This window comes from Mirounga angustirostris, unplaced genomic scaffold (assembly GCF_029215605.1).
Source record: "Mirounga angustirostris isolate CCGP_5_RB_7025 unplaced genomic scaffold, mMirAng1.0.hap1 SCAF_9, whole genome shotgun sequence".
Taxonomy (NCBI): domain Eukaryota; kingdom Metazoa; phylum Chordata; class Mammalia; order Carnivora; family Phocidae; genus Mirounga; species Mirounga angustirostris.
The window spans coordinates 53,111,902-53,134,543 of record NW_026991717.1 but is presented as its reverse complement, the minus strand read 5'-3'; the positions used below and the strand labels follow the sequence as shown (position 1 = coordinate 53,134,543).

The following is a 22,642-nucleotide window of genomic DNA, read 5'->3' as shown; positions in this document are numbered from 1 at the left end:
TTAAGAAATTATAAATCCCTCTTCCAATTTATGGCCAGGGGGAGGGAGGGAAGGAGAAAAAAACAAAGAAGAAAATCATTTTCTGGTCTGAACTGAAAATTACTATTATTTCTTAATTTTAAAGAAATCAGAATTTCATTCACGTTATCATTATCATTAGCAAAATTTGCTCCCCAAAAAAGGACATGGCTTCCAAAGTAATATATTACTCAAAGCAATATGTATAACAAAGCATACAGAGCTAGATGGTAGATGGTCCATAGCAGATAGTCAGTAAATGACTGGAAAAGTAAGAAGAAGAGCAGGAAGGAAGGATTGTAAACTAAAAGTGGCATCACAAAAAGCTGCTGACTTGCCAAAAAGAAAAATCTGAACATGGAATACTAACCATGGTCTAGTTTCATATGCAAACCCCTCTCTTTTTCCTCCTGTGAATGTTCCTCATCTTCTCTATCTCCTTCGTCACTTTCATGATCTATCTGCTTCTCAGAAAGTTTTCGTAATTGCTGCATAAATATTTCAGTAGATGAAGTAAAATGAAACTCTTTGTTGTTTAACCAATGAACCACAAAGCCCCCATTTCCATCATCAATGTTAAATACAGTGCCAACCAAGACATTTGGAATATCTGTGGGGAAAAAAAGGTAAAATTTCAATATGAATTTTTCATGTCTTTATTTTTTTTTTATTTTTCATGTCTTTAAAAGGATTACCAAGTGCTTTATAAAGACTAACTCTATACTTACACAGAAAAGGTCAACATAACTCTAGCAGGATTTGTACAAACTTTAATTGAATTTAATGGAAAAGTAAATATTAACAATGGCACAGACTTAAATTACTAATGGAATTAAATTACTAATTTAAAAAACCAAATATACCAAATGCATGAACCTGTATTAAATCCTGGTTTGGGGGTGGAGGAACAGAAAAATAAAACAGAAAGCAGTTATAAAAGACATCTAAGGTAATTGGAGAAATGTAAGTTCAAATATGAACTGGAGGGCGCCTGGGTGGCTCAGTTGGTTAAGCGACTGCCTTCGGTTCAGGTCATGATCCCAGGGTCCTGGGATCGAGTCCCACATCGGGCTCCCGGCTCAGCGGGGAGCCTGCTTCTCCCTCTGACCCTCTCCTCTCTCATGCTGTTTCTCTCTCGCTCGCTCTCTAATAAATAAATAAATAAAATCTTTAAAAAAAATATGAACTGGATATTAGAGATTATGGAATCACTTCTAATTTTCTTAGGTATAATAATGGTATTGTGATCATGTGAGAGAATTTCCTTATTCTTAGCAGATACTTTCTGATATAAGTGTGATGTGCCATGACATATGTAACTTACTTCAAAAGATTAAGAAAGAATTTCACTCACACATGCCCACCCCCCGCCACACACACAGAGGTATATACAGAGAGAATAAAACAACTGTGACAAAATGTTAGCAGTTGTTCAAAGTAAAAGACGTGAGTGTTCACTGTAGTATTGTTCCAACCTTTCTAAATGTTTGAAACTAAAGAGCTGGGAGAAAATAATGCCAAAGAAGAACATGGGAAGACAAGCAAACTTCTAAGTGTATTAACAGGCTTCCTCCATTTGGGGTAACTGAAATTCACAATATAGATTAGTTCGTGTAAAATAGTAAAGCTAAAAAAATTAATCTCCTAATCCCAATTTATATTACAAATAATCCATTCAACAGAAAGCAAAAATGAAAACAAAACAAAAAACCATTGTTCTCTGCAAAAAGATATGAAAGTCTAAAGATAAAATGCACAGGATATTCTGGTGGTGTTCTATTAATATATATCAGTGTTAAATAAAGTTCCAAGTTATTCTTTTTTTCTAATTCCTGGATGACAGTCTTGGTTTTTGAATAAAAATGAAACAAATCATATAAAATAGGATTTGTAAATTAGGAATACTATAAAACAATACATCCCCTATTCTTACTAAAAATGTTTCACCTAAACCTTATCATGAACAGGGGCACCTGGGTGGTTAAGCGTCTGCCTTCAGCTCAGGTCATGATCCCAGGGTCCTGGGATTGAGCCCCACATCTGGCTCCTGGCTGGGCAGGGAGCCTGCTTCTCCCTCTCCCTCTGCCACTCCCCCTGTTCATGCTCTCTCTCTCTCTGTATCTCTGTGTCTCAAATGAATAAATAAATAAAAATCTTAAAAAAAACACCTTATCATGAACAAATATTCAGATTGCAAGATGCTCTAAAAGATAACTGAGAGTTCTTTGAAACTGACTTTTTTTTTATTATGTTATGTTAATCACCATACATTACATCATTAGTTTTTAATGTAGTGTTCCATGATTCATTGTTTGCATATAACACCCAGTGCTCCATTCAGTACATGCCCTCTTTAATACCCATCACCAGGCTAACCCATCCCCCCACCCCCTCCCCTCTAGAACCCTCAGGTTGTTTCTCAGAGTCCACAGTCTCTCATGGTTCATCTCCCCCTCCAATTTCCCCCCCTTCATTTTTCCCTTCCTACTATCTTCTTTTTTTTTTTTTACATATAATGTATTATTTGTTTCAGAGGTACAGGTCTGTGATTCAACAGTCAAAACCTCAATGAGATATCACCTCACACCAGTCAGAATGGCTAAAATTAACAAGTCAGGAAACGACAGATGTTGGCGGGGATGCGGAGAAAGGGGAACCCTCCTACACTGTTGGTGGGAATGCAAGCTGGTGCAGCCACTCTGGAAAACAGTATGGAGGTTCCTCAGAAAGCTGAAAATAGAGCTACCCTACGACCCAGCAATTGCACTACTGGGTATCTACCCCAAAGATACAAATGTACGGATCCGAAGGGGTACATGCAGCACCCCAATGTTTATAGCAGCAATGTCCACAATAGCCAAACTATGGAAGGAGCCTAGATGTCCACTGACAGATGAATGGATAAAGAAGATGTGGTATATATATACACAATGGAATATAATGCAGCCATCAAAAGGAATGAAATCTTGCCATTTGCAATGACATGGATAGAACTGGAAGGCATTATACTGAGCGAAATGAGTCAATCAGAGGAAGACATGTATCATATGATCTCACTGATATGAGGAATTCTTAATTGCAGGAAACAAACTGAGGGTTGCTGGGGTGGTGGGGGGTGGGAGGGATGGGGTGGCTGGGTGATAGACATTGGGGAGGGTCTGTGCTATGGTGAGCACTGTGAATTGTGTGAGATACTTTTTTTGACAACTGAGAGGAACTATTGTAGATTATGAGTTTAAAAGAAATGACAATCTAAAACAATGGATCCTGGATCACCACATCAAAAACTAATGATGTATTGTATGGTGACTAACATAACATAATAAAATAAAAAAGAAATAAAAAACAAAAGAAATGACAATCAAATGCATAAAAGAAAGAATCTGTATTTTAATACCAACTATATATTAAATATAATCTTATCCATACAATACATACAATAACAGTATTGTGGGTAATGGAGGAAACCCCCTTTTTTATTAGAAAACACACTTAAAATATTTAGATAATGTCATAAAATATTTAGGAGATGAAAGATAATGCTGGTGACAACTTTACTTTCAAATGGCTCAGCCAAAAATAAGGTAAGAGTAATCAAAGACATACATACATGGGCAGAAGGGGAGAATAAAAGCATGCAGGACAAGATATTAACAACTGGTGGTGAATTTGGGTAAAGGTAATATGGGTATTCGTTGATCTATGCTTTCAACTTTAATGTAGATTCAAAAAGTATCCTGAAAAAAAGTTGAAGAGGAGTCCTACAATACAAAATTATTTGCATTTAGCAATCAATTTGGTCAAACTATATGTTATATTTACATACAGTACCTATAAATACATGATGTTAAATATTTTTATGAAATGATTTTTAAAATAGTATGTAGTAAGTTAGTAAAAATGGATAAAATTGGTTAAAAGGTGAAGGTTATTTAATAAAGATGCTGAAAGACAAGGCTGAATGGCTACAAGAACATATCCAATACTTAGGACTCAAATATGTGACAGAATACCTATCTGCAGGGGACAATCCTATGATCCTATTCCATTTGATTAGCATAGTCCATACAGTTGAAAAGCCAACCTTTCTAATATGTTTTGAATTTACTGCATACTATCACTAATTACATTCTATTTGAAGTTCAACTAAAGCTCTAATTTACTTAGAACCTTGCTGTATACTAGACAAACAGAGGTGCTCAGAAATACTTATTTGCAGTTGTTACCTGAGAATCACATAGTCTCAATTTAAGAAATGGTACTTTATATTATATTCCTATTTGAATTAAGAAGTATTTTTAAAGGAAACATGGAATATTAATAAAAATGAAAAACAGATTCTGTAAGTAGTCCCACTTTTCTATTTATTTATCTTATTTCAGAATATTTATAGGAACTAAAACTTTACTATCCTTTACCTGTAGCAGGATTGATGCTTGCTGCAATGTGGAAATGACACAGTGCATTTGCATGGTGGGAAATGTGTCTCTGAACTTCATGCGTTGCCATCTGGTCAGGCATTAATTCGGTGTGAGTTACAAGAACAGAAGACCTCCTCTGTCCTTTTCTTAAATTTTTCAAATGGTGTATTGTCTAAAATAGAAAAATAATTGCTAAATCCAACTCTGGAAATCTAATAAATGCTGGTCCAAGTACTTTTGATTATTAAGGATTTTATAATTTTCCTCTCTGCAAAATCTGAACATTTTAAAGGGAACTTCCTTAACTTCAACTGAACAATTCTGACTATAGTCTCCACAGTTTCCGCAAATTTTATAGTTCAAGGCAGAAGTAGTTGCTTAAAAACATCTCATTATCTATAGAAAGATAAGGAGATTCTATTAAGATTAGGAGTCCAAAGTCTAGGTTTTTCAAGATAGCCCACTACTGAGATGAAATTTACTAGTCATAACAGTAAAAAAAATTCCTGAATCTTCCTACCAGGAAGAAGAGTATTCTCCTCAAAATTCTCACTTACAACTAAAGAGTTACAGCTAAATAATATATGATCTCTATTATAAAGAAGACAGAGTACAAAAATACAGAATAAGGAGAATCTACATAAGTGAGAGGAGCCATGAAAGTGCTGATTTAAGGGATTTGTTTAAATTGAGGTATGTCTATAGGATAAAAATTCTCCACTAGCATACCCAATGATCTGAATTATTTTAAAAAGAAAAGATCTCACACCATAACCCCAACTTACAGGACTTCCTTATTCTGTCACTTAACCCACCCCCAATATCAGACTTTACAATAACTTCCCATTCTATTCCTTTGTTCTTCACAGTCAGCTAAATAAAATGTGGCATCCTCTCAGTTCTTTCTGCATTAAGGTAATACATCTGGTCCTTCCTTTCAATTTCCACAGCCCTTACCCCTTTTCATATGGAAAACAGTATCAGGTCTTTGGCATGTCCTCTACCTCTGGTCTCCCTGCTACAGAGTTGCTTATTCCTTTGATAACAGGGTTAAGATGGATATATTAGAGACCTCCTGCACCACAATGCCTATAAAATTATTTTCATTCAATCTTTGACATCTATCATTACTTTAAATTATATTGGCAAGGCTGGTGTAATACTGGCTGATTATTTTCTCCTAGGAACAAAATGTATAAGTATATAAAGAATTATATAGACCTTACAGTTAGAAGTTTCAGACAAAAGGATGTCAAAAAGCAAGGCAGCTTATAAATCAATTAGGTTTTTTCTATTAAAAACAATTTTAACATTATTAATTAATAATTACTAAAAGATAGCAAAAATTTGTCAAATCACTGATTATATATGTTTACTTATAACTTTTGCTTTTATTTTATGTAGCAACTACTAATTCAATTTAACACCTGAAAAGCAATATATTAGGTACCATGGAGGATACAAAGATGTCTCAAAGTACTTAGTCTCCAAAAGCTCATATGTAATTTGAAGATAAAATGTCACACAAGTATTTAAAAATGACTGTAAACATGTAGTAAATTAAGTACTCTGTCTCACTAAATTTCAACAAATACTAAAACAAGATATAACTTTAACTGTTCTGACCTCTGCTTCTAATTTCATTTATACTTTAAATTTGGGGGGGAATGTATAAACAGTGCCCAATCACAGATAGTATCAGAGTAAGCCTACTTTATATAAAACTTTTAAGGAGGGGCACCTGGGTGGCTCAGGCGTTAGGCACCTGCCTTTGGTTTGGGTCATGATCCCAGGGTTCTGGGATGATGCCCCACATCGGGCTCCCTGCTCCGCGGGAAGCCTGCTTCTCCCTCTCCCACTCCCCCCTGCTTGTGTTCCCTCTTCCACTGTGTCTCTCTCTGTCAAATAAATAAATAAAATCTTTAAAAAAAAAAAAACTTTTAAGGAGCACATCTTCAGCCTACCAAACCCAAAAAATATTTCTGCTTGCTGAAACAGCAAAACATTTTGGCTATGCATCCATAAAACTGTTAATGTAAAAGTATAATGTAAAAACACAATTAGTAATATAGAGAGATGTTTATAACACATTAAGTATAAAAAGCAAATTACAAAACATTACTGCATAATATCTCAATCTTGTACATAAAGAAAAAATACATACACACATAATTGGAATAGTTGGGATGATAAATTCCATATTTTTCTAATCTAATTTTAGAATAAGCACATATTCTTTGTGTAGAAAGAAGTCACATGAAAAATTAAGAAAATCAGCAATCTAGGTTTGCTTTGGTAATTTTCAAAAATGTGTTTATCTCGTTTTATTCCTATAATGGACACAATAGTTTATAGTATAAATAATCTAATTTCATAGGAAGCACTTTTATTTAATATATATTGCACTTAAAAAATGGAAAAATTAGTTTGCCTTTGAAATATTAAACTATGGAAATTATACAGCAATTATATAAAAGTTGACTTGTGTCTAGTATCTTAGTATCTTTATTCTTAAGAATCAAAATAGTCATTTTTAATTAGAACACCCAAGTAAGATTTAATCCTCATGAAACAAAAGCAAAACATTTTTAATTACAACTAGTTTCAGGGTCCTTTATGTGTTTTTCCAATCAAAACTGCTTATTCCTATAGGTTTTCATATTTGACATACAAAATGAAAAAATTAAAATTATACTACTTACCTAGACTACATGTCTGAGATCATAACTACTGTATTTGGCTTCTACATGGCATAAAATGAGCCGTCTTACAAGCATAAAACAAATTAGTGAGAATTACTTGCTATTAATTTCATCATTACATATACCAGGTACACTATCTGTATCTTAGCTTATAAATTCCCACCAAACTCACATATCCTCAAAATGTATTTACCATTTTAAATAATATAGTACCTCAAGAGCATGCTGTATTCTGTCTTTGTGTCTTCCAGCCTGAGTGAGGTTGCTGGCAACAGTAGAAGTGGTAGTCTCACAGATCTGCTCACCCAAAAGACAATCTTCTGGTAATACAGTTTCTGCCCAGAGTCGGCAGACGCCATCATGGCATGACGTTAATAACACATTACAGACAGAACCTCTAATGACAAAGAGAAGTAAACAAAAGTTACTGTGAATGTCAGTGCCACTGATTAATTAAAGGCTATTAATATTTGGTTCTTCACGTATAAAAATAGCATTAGTGCACAACTAACAGTATGACCAAGAGTAGCTATTTTTCCAATAATGGTAAGACATTTATACAGGCTATTTCACACTCTCACCAAATCCCATTTATTACCTGCTCATACTTGCAAGGTGGCAGGCTGAATAAAGGGCTACAATCAGTTACCATAAAATAGAAGCAACCTAGCTTTCCCTGACACTTTGATTCATTAAAATCATGCCTTCAACAGCTCAGTTAAATGACCGTATAGTATGCTTCCAACTGCTTAGAAATTACAGTGTATGGACAAAGAGAGGTCAATCAAAGAGCTTGAAATCATACACAGTATCACTGTGAATGTGAACATCATAAAAACTAGGAAATGATCTTGACAAAGGAGACAGAAACTTATACCGGATTATATACGTGCTGCTTGAAAACTAGGCTCTGCGGGAGTATTAGTATCTTCTAAACAAACTAAAGAGCAAAAGAAAACCTAATCATTGCAAAGTACAGAATGACCATAATAAAAGTTCATTAAATGTAATTAAACTGCATGGCTTATGGCTCTACTTGTGTCATCCTGTATCATCCTTCTTATAATCAAAAGATTATAAACAGGTAAACAAATGAGTATCTTCAAAATAAAACTGCAAGGAGAATATAACTTCAAACTATAAGTCAACTTCCATTAAGTTAAAATAAGCAAAAGTGTTACAGCATCAAGCAGCTGAAGTGCACTAACTGCTCATTATAAAAGAACAAAAAATCATGCTCCCTTTAAAAAAACGCTTACGTGGAATCCAACTCGGTCAAAGGTCAAGTATTTTGCAAATGTTTTCAGTAGATGCAAATAATTTAAGCAGAATAAACTCTTTATTCAGATTCCAAAAATGAATGAATTTCCCATTTACTGAGCACCTCTGTAACGTGTGCTGTATTTCCTATCAGGTGTAAACAGTTCACACATGAAATAACCTCTCAAAAATAGAGATTTAGTTCTAAGCAAGCTTTTTTATAACCATATATATGATCTAGGAATCATTTGTATGAGCTGTTCTGTAGTTTGTTTAATCTTCTAAATACTTTTAGGAGAAGCTGAACAATGAGGAAAAAACTTGTAACCATAAATTCTTTGAGAAGGTTCTGTTGATGGCCCTAAGAAAAACCTAGCCACTTTATTACTGTGTATGATATGCTTTCCCACCATGGGTATCAATGATAGTTTCTTACTATGTTTTATTTTCCTTCAACGTATGCTTTCCTGTCACTTGCGAACACTTCCTTCCTGGAATCTTTTACTCCTGGGGCTACCACTAACAATATATCAGTAACACAGCCTAAGCCCACGCTATGTGTAAAGGCCTGCAGTAAATATTTACGTGCACTAGCATAGTGAGTCTCACTACAACTCTCCGAGGCAGGTACTATTACCTAAGAGAGGAAAACTGAGGTATAGAGAGCTTAAGAAATTTAGGCAAAAGCTCAGAAAGCTAGTAGCAACAACAGGGTTTGAATTCAGGCAGTTAACACCCAGAGCCCATGCTCTTCATTTCCACCAAGTCAACGCACTACAAAGACCTTTGCTTTCCTTATTTTTACAAATATATAAGGTAAACACACCAAAGTTACAGGCCACATTTGTCTCACCTGGGCATATACTTGCTAGTTTTACGCCATGAGAAACCTGCCACAGCTCGGGGATGTGCCAAATAAACAAAGGAAAATTGGGTAGACACCTGTCTCCTTTTCACTTCATGATGATCCTGAGGTATAATTGAGGATTTCCAGCCAGTCATAGGATACCATACTTTCAAAAGACAATCATCCTGCAAAAATATATAGGTCAATATAAAATTAATCTGAACATACACAATTCAAAATGTAAGTGATTTAGAGAACCTTTAAAAATTAAGCTATCTGGCGCCTGGGTGGCTCAGTTGGTTAAGCGACTGCCTTCGGCTCAGGTCATGATCCTGGAGTCCCGGGATCGAGTCCCGCATCGGGCTCCCTGCTCGGCAGGGAGTCTGCTTCTCCCTCTGACCCTCCCGACCCTCCCCCCTCTCATGTGCTCTCTCTCTCAGTCTCTCTCTCTCAAATAAATAAATAAAATCTTAAAAAAAAAAAAATTAAGCTATCTGTAAAAACTAACGTGAACTTTATATAGCACAAACTCGTGTAAAATGTTTATTACCCTAAAGAATACTACTCTTGAAAAATAAATGGGCAGTTCTCTCATTATCAATCTCCTCTGCATAATGGTGTTTTTCAAATAGAGACTGAAGTCAAATTCCCTCATTTAAACATGTAGGTAGGGGTCACTGTAGAGAAGATTCTGAAACCAGATGTCCTTGGATAAAATAAGAAAGATGCCGTGTTATTAGTCACTGTTAACATTCTCTCCTTTTTTGAAGACATCTGTAAGGGTGAAGCCAATCCTTTTAAAATATGAACTGCTTCTTAGATTCTACAGCAGGAATCAGCAAACCTTCCCTCTGAAAGGCCAGACAGTATGGCAGGCTTTGGGGACCGCCTAGTCTCTAACACAAATTCTCTGTGTTTTTTTTTCTTCTTACAACTTTAAGAATGTAAAAACCATAGTTTTCTGATCCCTACTCTAAATGAAGTGAAGGCACTTAGGTAGTTGTCAGGAATCACCTCTAAGCCCACTTAAATAAGATACTTACAAGTATAACAACAGGTGCTGACTTTATCATTTTACTTAGTTCCAAGAATTTTGTTAAAGGCCAAAATAGGGATGCCTGAGTAGCTCAGTCGGTTAGGCATCTGCCTTTGGCTCAGGTCATGATCCCAGGGTCCCGGGATCGAGCCCCACTTCAGGGTCCTTGCTCAGTGGGGAGTCTGCTTCTCCCCCTCCCTCTGCCCCATCCCCGCTCATGTTCTCTCTCTCTCTCTCTCTGACAAATAAAATCTTTAAAAAAAAAATAAAGGCCACAATAATTTTATCTTATTTAACAGAAAGCATCTACTTTATAGTGCTTTATCCTCAATATGAATAGAGTCTTGAGGGAAATAATAAAATGGTATCATTCATGCAAAAATCTCACTCTCTGAAACAATGTATTCCTATACATGTATACATGTATACACTATGAAATAATGTATTCCTGGAAAGTGCGTGTAGGTCCAAATACTATTATCTAGACTAGACAAACGTTTCTGTTTTTTATACCATCTTAGTACTTATTTTAAATTTATACTGCATAATGTATGTTTCCACTAAGGTCTCATTTATTTGGATATTTGAACTATACAGCAAATTTCTTTAAGTGCTTAGTGTGAGACAACCACTTAACAATATACTAGTTGCTTTCCTCCAAGTACCTTCTTCAACTTAGCATCATTTTCACCCAACCAAATTTACTGCACAACCTACAGCAGTGGTTTCAGGCCACATACCATAAAAACTATAGAGGCACCTCAGAGCCCCCTCAGCATTCATAAAGAAAAGGCAGAGTGCCTCCATGAACAGGTGGCATTCTAGTCCCATTCTTCCATCCCACCAGCAACCCCTCACTCAAATGGAGCAGTCCCATTTTCATCTGTTACTGCCTAAAACTAAAACCACATAAAAGTTAATTAGAAATCATTAACATAAGATAGCTAGAAAATTTCCAAATTAGAAAAAAAGAAGTAAAACTGTCTTTATTCACAAAATCCTAAGGAATCTACAAAAAAAAAAAAAAGACATACACCTGATATCAAGATCATAAGACTAAAGATCAAAACCCAAACAGCAATTCTCTTTCTACATGTTAGAAATAATTGGAAATGCAATTTGTTTAGATGTCTTTTACATTAGGAAGACAACAAATTAAGTATAAAACATGTACGCTAAAAACTACAAAACACTGCTAAAAGAAAGAAAACCTAAATAAAAAGAGAAACATATCATCTTCGGGGATCTGAAATACAAATGTTACTGATCCAATTCTTCCCAAACTGATCTATAAAGATTTAATGTGAACACAGCCAAAATCACAGCAAGCTTTTTGGTAGAAACTGACTGCCTCATTCTAAAATTTGTATGACATCAAAGAAACTATACCACCAAAAATATCTATTTTAAAGATTTTATTTATTTATTTATTTATTTGAGAGAGAGAGCATGAGTGAACAGAAGGAGGGGCAAAAGGAGAGGGACAAGCAGACTCCATGCTGGGCAGGGAGCCCAACAGGGGCCTCGATCCCATGACTCTGAGGTCATGACCTGAGCCAAAAAATCAAGAGTCGGACACTCAACCGACTGAGCCACCCAGACACCCCCACCAAAAATATTTTTAAAGAAAAAACAAAGTTAGAGGATTCACACAACCTGATTTGAAAACTTACTAAAAAGCTATGGAAGGTAGGAAAGATGGTGTCCTGAGCTCACCTCCTCTGACAGACATACCAAAGCAACAACTACGTGCACGGCAACTCTAAAAACAACTTGAAGACTAGCAGAACAGATCTTCCACGGCTAATTGTAGAGAAGGTCACAATGAAAAGTGTAGGAAGGGCAGAAACTTGACTGGAAAGAAATGACTTTGAGGAAATAATAGCTGAAAACCTCCCTGACCTGGGAAAAGAAAAGAGATATCCAGACCCAGGGAACAAAGAAAGTTCCAAACAAGATGAATCCAAGGAGGTCCACACAAAGATACATAATAATTAAAATGGTAAAAATTAAACATAAAGAGAATCATAAAAGCAGCAAACAGTTGCATACAAGAAAAACCCCATAAGGTTATCAGCTGATTATTTAGCGTTAATTTTGCAAGCCAGAAGAAAGTGGCATGATATATTCAGAGTGCTGAAAGGAAAAAAACCTACAACCAAGAATACTCTACCAAGCAAAGTTATTCAGAATTAAAGGAGAGAGTAAAAGTTTCCCAAATAAAAGTTAAAGAGTTCATCACCACTGAACCAGCCTCACAAGAAATACTGAGGGAACTTTTTAAGTGGAAAGAAAAGGCTATAATTAGAAGAAAATTAGAGTGATGCCTGGGTGGCTCAGTCAGTTAAGCATCTGACTCTTGGTTTCAGCTCAGGTCATGATCTCAGGGTAGTGAGATCAAGTCCCATGTCAGGCTCTATGCTGGGCATGGAGCCTGCCTGGGATTCTCTCTCTCCCTCTCCCACTGCCCCCTCCCATATGCTCTCTCTCAAAAAAACTAAAAACAAAAACCATAACAAGACAAAGAAGAGCACTACATAGTAATAAAGGTTTCAGTCCAACAAGAGGATATAACAATTGTAAATATCTATGCACCCAATATAGGGGCACTAAATATATAAGGCAAATATTAACAGACATAAATGGAGGAATTGACTGTAATACAATAATAGTAGAGGACTTAAATACCCTACCTACATTAATGGAAAGGTCATCCAGAAAGAAAATCAATAAGGAAACAGTGGCTTTGAACAACACATTAGACCAGATGGACTTAACAGATATATACAGAACATTCCACCCAAAAACAGCAAAATACACATTCTTTTCAAGTACACATGGAATATTCTCTAGGATAGATCATGTTAGGCCACAAAGCAAGTTTTTAAATAAATCTGAGAAGACTGAAATCATATCAAGCATCTTTTCTGACCACAACAGTATGAACTAGAAATCAATTACAAACAAAAACAAAAAACCTGTGGGGGGCAACACATGAAGGCAAAAAAACAGGCTACTGAACAACCAACTGGTCAAAGAAAAATCAAAGAGGAAATTAAAAAAAAATACATGGAGACAAATGAAAATGAAATACAACGGTCCAAAATCTGCAGGATGCAACAAAAGTAGTTCTAAGTGGGAAGTCTGAGAGATACAAGTGTACCTCAAGAAACAATCAAAATCTCTTAACCTTACAACTAAAGAAACTAGAAAAAGAACAAAGCTCAAAAATGAGTAAAAGGAAATAATAAAGATCGGAGCATAAACAAATGAAATAGAGACTAAAAAAGAATGGAAAAGATCAATTGAGATTAAGATCTGGTTCTTTGAAAAGATAAACTTATTAAGCCTTTAGCCAAACTAATCAAGAAAAAAAGACAAAGGGCATAAAATCAGAAATGAAAGAGAAATTACAACCAATACCACAGTAATACAAAAAAAAAATTAAAGTTTACCACAAAGAAAACTATATGCCAACAAATTAAACAACCTAGAAGAAAATAGATAAATTCCTAGAAACATCAACCTCCTAAGACTGAATCATGAAGAAATGAAAAATCTGAACAGACCAATTACTAGTAATGAAGTTGAACTGGTAATCAAAACACTCCCAATACACCAAAGTCCAGTGCCAGACGGCTTCACAGGTGAATTCTACCAAACATTTAATACTTCTCAAAGTATTCCAAAAAATAGGAGGGAGAAATCCTTCCAAATTCATTCTATGAGGCCAGCATTATCCTGACACCAAAACCAGACAAAGACACACACAGAGAGAAAATTACAAAAATAAAATAAAATAAAGTTATATAACTCTGGGGGGGAAAATTACAGAGCAATAACCCTGATGAACATAGATGCAAAAATCCTCAACAAAATCTTAGCAAACCAATTTAAAAACAAATTAAAAGGATCATTCACCAAAATCAAGTAGGATTTACTCTAAGGATATAAGGATGGTTCAATTTATGCAAATTAATCAACGTGATACATTACATTAACAAAATGAAGGATAAAACTCCTAAGATCGTCTCAATAGATGCAGAGGAAGCATTTGACAAATATCCATTCCTGATAAAAACTCTAAACAAAATGGTATAGAAGGGACATACCTCAACGTTATAAAAGCCACATATGACAAACCTACAGTTAACATCATACTCAATGGTAAAAAGCTAAAAGCTTTCCCCTAAGATCAGAAACAAAACAAAAATGCCCATTCTCACCATTACTCAGCATAGTATTGGAAGTCCTAACCTTGGCAATCAGACAAGAAAAAAAAAGAAAAGGCATTTTGAAGTAAAATGTTACTATTTGCAGATGATATACTACATATAAAAAACCCTAAAGACTCCACCAAAAAACTATGAGAATAAATGAATTCAGTGAAGTTGGAGAATACAAAATCAATATACAGGAATCTGTTGCATTTCTATACACCAATAACAAAATAGCAGAAAGAGAAACTAAGAAAATAATTCCATTTACAAATGCATCAAAAAGAATAAAATACCTATGAATAAATTAACCAAAAATGTGAAAGACCTACACACTGAAAATTATAAGACCCTGATGAAAGAAATCAAAGAAGATACAAACAAATGGAAAGATACACCATGTTCATGAATTGGAAGAATACTGTTAAAATGTCTACACTACTCAAAGCAATCTAGAGTCAATGCAATCCTTATCAAAATACCAATAGCATTTTTCACTGAATTAGAACAAAAAAAATCCTAAAATTTATATGGAACCACAAAAGACTCTGAATAGCCAAAGCAATCTTGGGAAAGTCTATACATCTGTCAAGACTCACTGAACTTAAAATATACATTTTATATAAAATATATCAAGTCTATTAATATATTTATTAATATAGTATATTAAATATATTTATATAAAATCTACTCATATAGTTAGTATGCTATATTAATATAGTTAATTGTACATTAATATATTTTATATAATTATATAAAATATAACTATATGATTATGTATTAATTATATATACTTAATATATAGTTATTATATAATTAATATATTAATATAGTTAATATGCTAATTTAATATAGTGTATTGAATATATTTATATAAAATATATTAGGAGTATATTAAGATATATGCTTTAAATATACATTTGATTTTAATTATATTTCAATAAAGTTAATTGTAAAAAGAAAACAAGAGGGCAAGATTTATGTACAAGGATGTTCATTTTTTTTTTTTTTAAGATTTTATTTATTTATTTGACACAGAGAGAGAGAGAGCGAGAGCAGGAACACAAGCAGGGGGAGTGGGAGAGGGAGAAGCAGGCTTCCTGCTGAGCAGGGAGCCCGATGTGGGACTCGATCCCAGGACCCTGGGATCATGACCTGAGCCGAAGGCAGACGCTTAACAACTGAGCCACCCAAGCGCCCCAAGGATGTTCATTTTTAATAGCAATAGAAAAATGAGAACCACTTAATGTTCATTAATAGTTATCTAATAATTAAGTTAAAATATAGTATATTCATTCATATAATGAAAAATTATGTCACCTTTAAAAAGAATACACATACATGTGTATTGACACAGCAATCTATGACATATTAAGTGAAAAAAAAAACAATTTAAAGAACATGATCTAATTTGAGTATGTGTGCATATGTGTGTGGTTTACAAACACATCCAAAAGTCTGAAAGAATATATATTGCACAGAAAAGAGTGACCTTTTTTATTGAAGGTAGGACTATTTGGCAGGGGATTTTCATTTTCTCTGCATGGGTTTTTTTGGTATGTTTTTTATAATAAATACATACCATGTTTAAAAAGTAAAGATATTTCCATTTTAAAGAAGGGACAAGGTCAAGAATCCAATCCTTAAATAACCAAAACACTGAATCTAGGAACAGAGAAGTGCTTTCAAGAGGAAGAAAAGCTTCTGGAACCAACATTCTGTAGGCTTCTCCTTTCCTTCCTGCCCAAATCACCCTCCTCAAAAATTCTTATCCGAGCCCTAAAAAAAACAATTTTTACTCAAAAGCATAATCCTTTATTTAAAAAAAAAAGTTTCTGAAGAAAACAGCATTTTTAAAATTTTTTTAAGATTTTATTTCTTTATTTTAGAGAGACAGAGAGAATGCAAACAGGGAGAGGAGGAGAGGGGGAGGGAAAGGAAGGGGTAAAGAATCTCAAGGAATCTCAAGCAGACTCCACACAGAGTGCAGAGCCCAATGCAGGGCTTTATCTCAGGACACTGAGATGATGACTTGAGTTGAAACCAAAGAGTCAGATGCTTAACCGACTGAGCCATGCAGGCACCCCAAGAAAATAGTATTTTAAATCATTTTCAAATTTTACAAAATAACCGTTATAGAAAGTGTTCAGATAGAAACTTTATAAACAATTTAAATAAATACTGCAAGCAAACTGAAGAAAATAATTCTCAAGTTGAAGATGTAATCAGGTACACCTTGTGCGGGGAAAAAGGCTCTTTAACAAGTAAGACTTTAAAGCTCAGATAAAAAGTTAAAATACTATTAAGCCCAAGAAAATTTAATTTACCACACTTATAAAAAATAAATCTTACCAGTAAAAGTGCTCAATGAACTGAAATATTAAAAATCCTGAAGGTAACTGAATTTGAGTTCCACACACCTGAACTGAAATCTTGTCATATGTAGCAGAGGCGGTGGAAAATGCCTTCTAATGGTAGATCACACAGTTACCATCTGCTTCATCAAGTCAGACAAACTTGGCTTTATTAACAGAAGCAGAACAGATTGTGGTGGGGGGGAATGCCAACATTATAAAGTTATTTTCTGTTCTTTTTTCAAGAAAATCTTAATTAGATGTGGTATCTTCTCAAAAATGTAAGGAAATCAACTTTTTAAGCCCGTGACGCATTTTATTAACCTCCAAAGTATCCTTACCTGTAAGGCACTCTTATCTTTCCATTTGAATTACAGAGCACTCAGGTCTTAGGAGAATTGAAGAATTTAATGCAAGGAAAATATGACTAATACTTGGGGAAAAAATAATAGTCAATTGCTAAAGCTACTGTAATAAAAATTCAAAGGGCGCCTGGGTGGCTCAGTCGTTAAGCATCTGCCTTCGGCTCAGGTCATGATCCCAGGGTCCTGGGATCGAGTCCCACATCAGGCTCCCCACTTGGCGGGAGGCCTGCTTCTCCCTCTCCCACTCCCCCTGCTTGTGTTCCTGCTCTCGCTGTCTCTCTGTCAAATAAATAAATAAAATCTTTAAAAAAAAAAATTCAAAAAAAAGATATTGAGCATTATGGAACATGCAAACAGAACCACCTTCAAGGAGCTTAAAATCTAGATGTCCCATTTAAGATGTGCTTTTAGTCTTATTACTCAGTTGTGTTTGAAGTACAAAAGCATCTTTTAGATTCATCGGAGATGAGAGTTCAAATTCAGTAAATGTTCAAACAATGAATACTAATCATCTTACATGGGTCAGTAATAGTTTTTAATGTACCACATGACCCTGTCAAAAGACCATACATCCTAAAAGTTCAGCCAGTTGTGACACAGAGCTGAGGCAAATATAACACACTGAGTAAGCAAAGAGAGATAATCAGATACATTAAGATTATATGAGGGACTATCCAAAAAAAATAAAAGATGAAGGAAAATTCATTCTTATGAAGCCAGCATTACCTTAACACCAAATCCAGATAAAGACCCTACAAAAAAAGAAAACTACAGGCCAATATCTCTGATGAACACAGATGTAAAAATCCTCAACAAAATATTAGCAAACCAAATCCAAGAATACATTTAAAAAATTATTCACCCCGACGAACCATGAGAGACTACGGACTCTGAGAAACAAACTGAGGGTTCTAGAGGGGAGGGGCGTGGGGGGATGGGTTAGCCTGGTGATGGGTATTAAAGAGGGCACGTATTAAATGGAGCACTGGGTGTTATATGCAAACAATGAATCATGGAACACTACATCAAAAACTAATGATGTAATGTATGGTGATTAACATAACATAATAAAATAAAAAACAAATGCAAAAAAAAAAAGTCATTCACCCCAATCAAGTGGGATTTATCCCAGGGATGCAAAGGTGGTTCATATTCACAAATCAATCAATGTGATATATCACATTAACAAGAGAAAGGATAAAAACCATATGATAATTACAAAGATGCTCAAAAAGCATTTGACAAAGTACAATATCCATTCATGATAAAAAACCTCAACAAAGTAGGTCTGGAGGGAACATACTTCAACAAAATAAAGCCTGTATATGAAAAACCCACAGCTAACATCATACTCAATGGTGAAAAACTGAGAGATCTTCCTCTAAGATAGGGAACAAGACAACAATGTCCACTCTCACTTTTATTCAACATAATACTGTAAATCCTAGCCACAGCAATCAGACAAGAAAAAGAAATAAAAGGTATCCAAATTGGTAAGAAAGAAGTAAAATTCTCACTACTTGCAATGACCAACTGGGAATATGCTACAGCTGCATTCCAGAATGAACTAGAGTAGCTCTCTGATCACACTGAATTGGTCCTATATTAAATCATCACAGCCTCACCTATGACAGATTCATTAAATCAAAGGAATGACTAACCTTACTACTTATCTGTGAGTATATGGTAACCCTAAGAAACATGAGCAACAAAAAGAACAAATCTGTGGGTATGGCAGGTTTTTTCATGGTCAAGTTTTAGGAGCAGTGGGATGCTAGTTTTTAAAGATCAAAGCTTTAAAAGTGACTGCCTAGTTTTAGAGATAAAAGGCAAGAATTATGTTCTTTTTTAAACAATTTTTCCTATGATTCTGGTTAAGTTTTCCTTTTATTAACCATGCTTTTCAGACATTATGGGAAATTCTTCTTGCATCTCTACATTCTACCCAGAAATATTAAATATTAGGGTTTTACTAATTTGTAGGTGATTTAATTGGCTTATCAAGTTTTTCGGTGTTTTTAAAATCTATTTTCTTCCAATTTATTTATCATTATTTATTTTCCCCCATTATGTTCCTTACCATCTACCCTTCCAAATTGTTTAGATAGCTCTATTATCTATGAGGGGGAATAAGAGGAGGAAGGAGAAGCAGAGGGGAGAAAGAGGAGGAGAAAGTAGGGAAAAGGGAGAGAGAAAGCCCAAATGGCAAGGAACTATTAGCAGCCTCTAGGACCTGAAGGAGGCCTCCAACCAAGAGTCAGGAAAAGGCCAAGCCCTCAGTCATACACCTACAAAGAAATAAATTCTGCCAACACCCTGAGTAAGCTTGGGAAAGGATTCTGCCCTACTCACCTCTGGGTGAGAATTCGGTCCAGCTGGTGCCTTTACTACAGCCTTTAGAGTCCCAGACCAGAGCACTTACCCAAGCCACACCCAGACAACTGACCCGCAGAAGCTGAGATAGTAAATGTGTGGTTTTAAGCAGTTGTCTGTGGTCATTTGTTAATGCAATAACAGAAAAGTAGTACAGACTCCTAGTGGTAAGTGCTAGGAGCAAAATTAAGAGAGGAAAAGGGAATCAAAAGTATAGTGGGAGGTGGGATGCACTGAGAAGGTGACATTGAAGACAGTAAAGGGAAAAGCCATGCAGGTCTCTGGGGGGATGAGTTTTCTGGGTGGGGGGGAAACAAGTGCAAAAGCTATTTTTAGAAAAAATCACAATGGGTATGTCGCTGAAGTCAGGTTTCCAAGGAGGAGAGTAACAGGAGATAATGTCAAAGAAGTGATGGGAGATGTAGTAAGCATGGGACAGGCCTGGAAAACCATCATAAAGACTCAGGTTTGTAATGAATGAAATGGGAAATTTTCTGACAGTTTTGAACAGACGAGTGACATTATCTGACGTACATTTTGAAAAGATCACTCTAGCCACTGGTTTGAAAATACACTGTACAGGAGGAACACAGCACAAGCTGGGAGAACCAATTAAGAATTTAATACAGTAATATGAGTAGTAAGTGATGGAGGCTTCAAAGAGATTATAACCATGGGGGTGGCACAGAAGTGAGCACACTGTGGATGTATTTTGAAGGTAGAGCCATCAGGGGAGTAGGGGGCAGGGAAGAGAGATCAGGAGTTCCATTTTAGACATGTTTACTTGAAGACATGTATTGGTTTTATGTACGTATGTGTGTGTGTATGTATGTATGTATGTGTGTGTGTGTGTGTGTGTATATATATATATATACATATATATATAAACAATCAGCCTGGAGCTCAGAGGAAAGGTACAAGCAAAAGATACAACTGAATGCACTTGGAAGCCATGAGATAAGATGACATGGCCAAAGGAGTGAGTATGGTCAGAGGAGAAGTCTAAGAAATAAGCCCTGGGGAACTCCAACATTTAGAAGTCAGGGAGTAAAGGTGGTATCAGCAAACTAATGAGTAGCAGCCAAAGAGTTAAAAAGCAAATCAAGAGTGACCCGTGTCCTGGAAGTAAACTGAAGAAAGTGTTCGAGGGGGAGGAAGCAATCAACTGTGTTAAATCATGCCATTGGGGTAAGTAAGAACTAACCACAAGATTCAGTAACAGGAACTCGTGAATTACACTTTCAGAAGAGTGGTAGTGAGCATGCAGAACAGAAAATGAGGAGGAAAAACTGGGAGACAGCAACTCTAAGCAAATCTTTGAAGATGCCATGAGGAGGACAAGGAAATGTGACCTGACAGAAGGTGGAGAGAGGATTTTTGGTTATCGTGGCTGTTTGTTTCAGAATGGGAATGGGCAAGATTATAGCATGTTTGGCATGCTACACTGTATTAGTGAGCTCGGGCTGCCATAACAAAATACCACAGACTGGGTGGCTTAAACAAATGTGTTTTCTCCCGGTTCTGAAGCCTGGAGGCTGAGATGAGGTTGCCAGAATGGTCAGATTGGTAAGAGCTCTGTTCCTGGCTTGCAGATGACTGACTACCTTCTTGCTGTGTCTTCGCATCAAAGAAAGAGAGCAAGCTCTCCGGTGTCTCTTCTTATAAAAGTACTCACTATTCCTCTATGAGGGCCATGCTCATGACACCTGATTTAAGCTCAAGTGCCTTCCCAAAGCTCCATATCCAAATACCATCACATTGGGGGTTAGGGCTTCAACATATGAATGGGGGTTGGAGGGCCCTGTTCAGTCCGTAACATATGCCAATGTGGTGACCTAGGGGAGAAGGGAAACTCATGGAGAAGAGAGGAGACAACTGCAATAGTGATGCCTCTGAGTAAGCAGGAACAGATGGGAGCTAGCAAACAAGTGAAAGAAATGGCCTTGGACAAAAGCACAGACAATGGGGCACCTGGGGGGCTCAGCTGGTTGAGCGTCAGGTCATGATCTCAGGGTCATGAGATGGAGCCCTGCATCAGGCTCCACGCTGGGCATGGAGCTTGCTTAAGATTCTCTCTCTCCCTCTGCCCCCCACCCTGCCCCTGCTCGCATGCTCTCCCTCGCTCTCTTAAAAAAAAAAAAAAAAAAAAAAAAGGCACAGACAGTTCACCCATGGCAGCACAAAGGAAGGCAGGACATATAGGCCCAGATGTCAGGAAGCGAACAGATACAGGTAGATGGTAGGAGCTTACCAAAGTTCTCTTCAGACTGCATCTATTTTCTCAGGCAAGAACCCACAGTAAACAAATGCTGAAGCAGGCAACTGGACCGTCACAAGGGAATCTGCCAATACCCAATGGCACAGAGCTACGGTTTCAAACGCCTACCCAGAGACAATGCATAGAGTCCATGCAAGGTAAGAAGTCACATCAGAGGCAGCTGCAAACCCCAAGAAAACCACTAAGGAATATCCTCAAGTGAAAAGATGAAATGAGGGAGGAAAGAAACCTCTGAAAAGGGATATGGTAAAGAAGGGTCTATCTACACCTAGACTCTGAGTGGAGGAGGAAGACTCCCCTGGGCATTTACAACAAGGCAGGCCCCCTGAGGCCCAAACTCACACTACCTGCATGGCACAGCAACTTCCAAGTTAAGAATTTAGTTTGAGTTTGGTTTGCCCCCCAGGTACTTGGCAGAAGCTAAAAGGTGGCACTCTCAACCGAGGTCTCAAAGAATCCCCACAAACACTTGTAATAAACATTTTCTCAGTGAAATACAAAGTGAGCTGGTATGGCCTTGCTACCCAATACACCCAGACTAAAACCCCAGGTCTGCCTTTTCACTAGTTCTAACTTCTCCAGGAAGTTCTCAAGCTGCAGTTTCCTCTTCTATAGATCAAGGAGAGTAGTGCCTGTCCCACGGGCTTTGTGGAGGCACAGGATCTCGTACATAACACTCAGTCATTAGCAGCTGCTGTCATAGTAGTAGTAGTAATTACCCTCATTACAAACTACTTGCAAGTTTTACTTAATAATGAAAAATAAAAGTTG

At 36.2% G+C, this 22,642-nt stretch overlaps 1 protein-coding gene across 2 annotated transcripts in view; it reads right to left on the bottom strand.

Annotated features, from left to right (window-relative positions):
- The window catches only part of DMXL2 (Dmx like 2), a 148,472-nt gene that overhangs the window by 77,817 nt on the left and 48,013 nt on the right, over positions 1 to 22,642 (bottom strand). For both annotated transcript variants that reach the window (XM_045900074.3, XM_045900075.3), the window contains exons 7-10: positions 9,255 to 9,433; positions 7,355 to 7,538; positions 4,437 to 4,611; positions 389 to 628 (exon numbers count right to left, since the gene is read on the bottom strand). In XM_045900074.3, the coding sequence (XP_045756030.1) occupies positions 389 to 628; positions 4,437 to 4,611; positions 7,355 to 7,538; positions 9,255 to 9,433 (778 nt within the window). The remainder of the gene's footprint in view (positions 1 to 388; positions 629 to 4,436; positions 4,612 to 7,354; positions 7,539 to 9,254; positions 9,434 to 22,642) is intronic.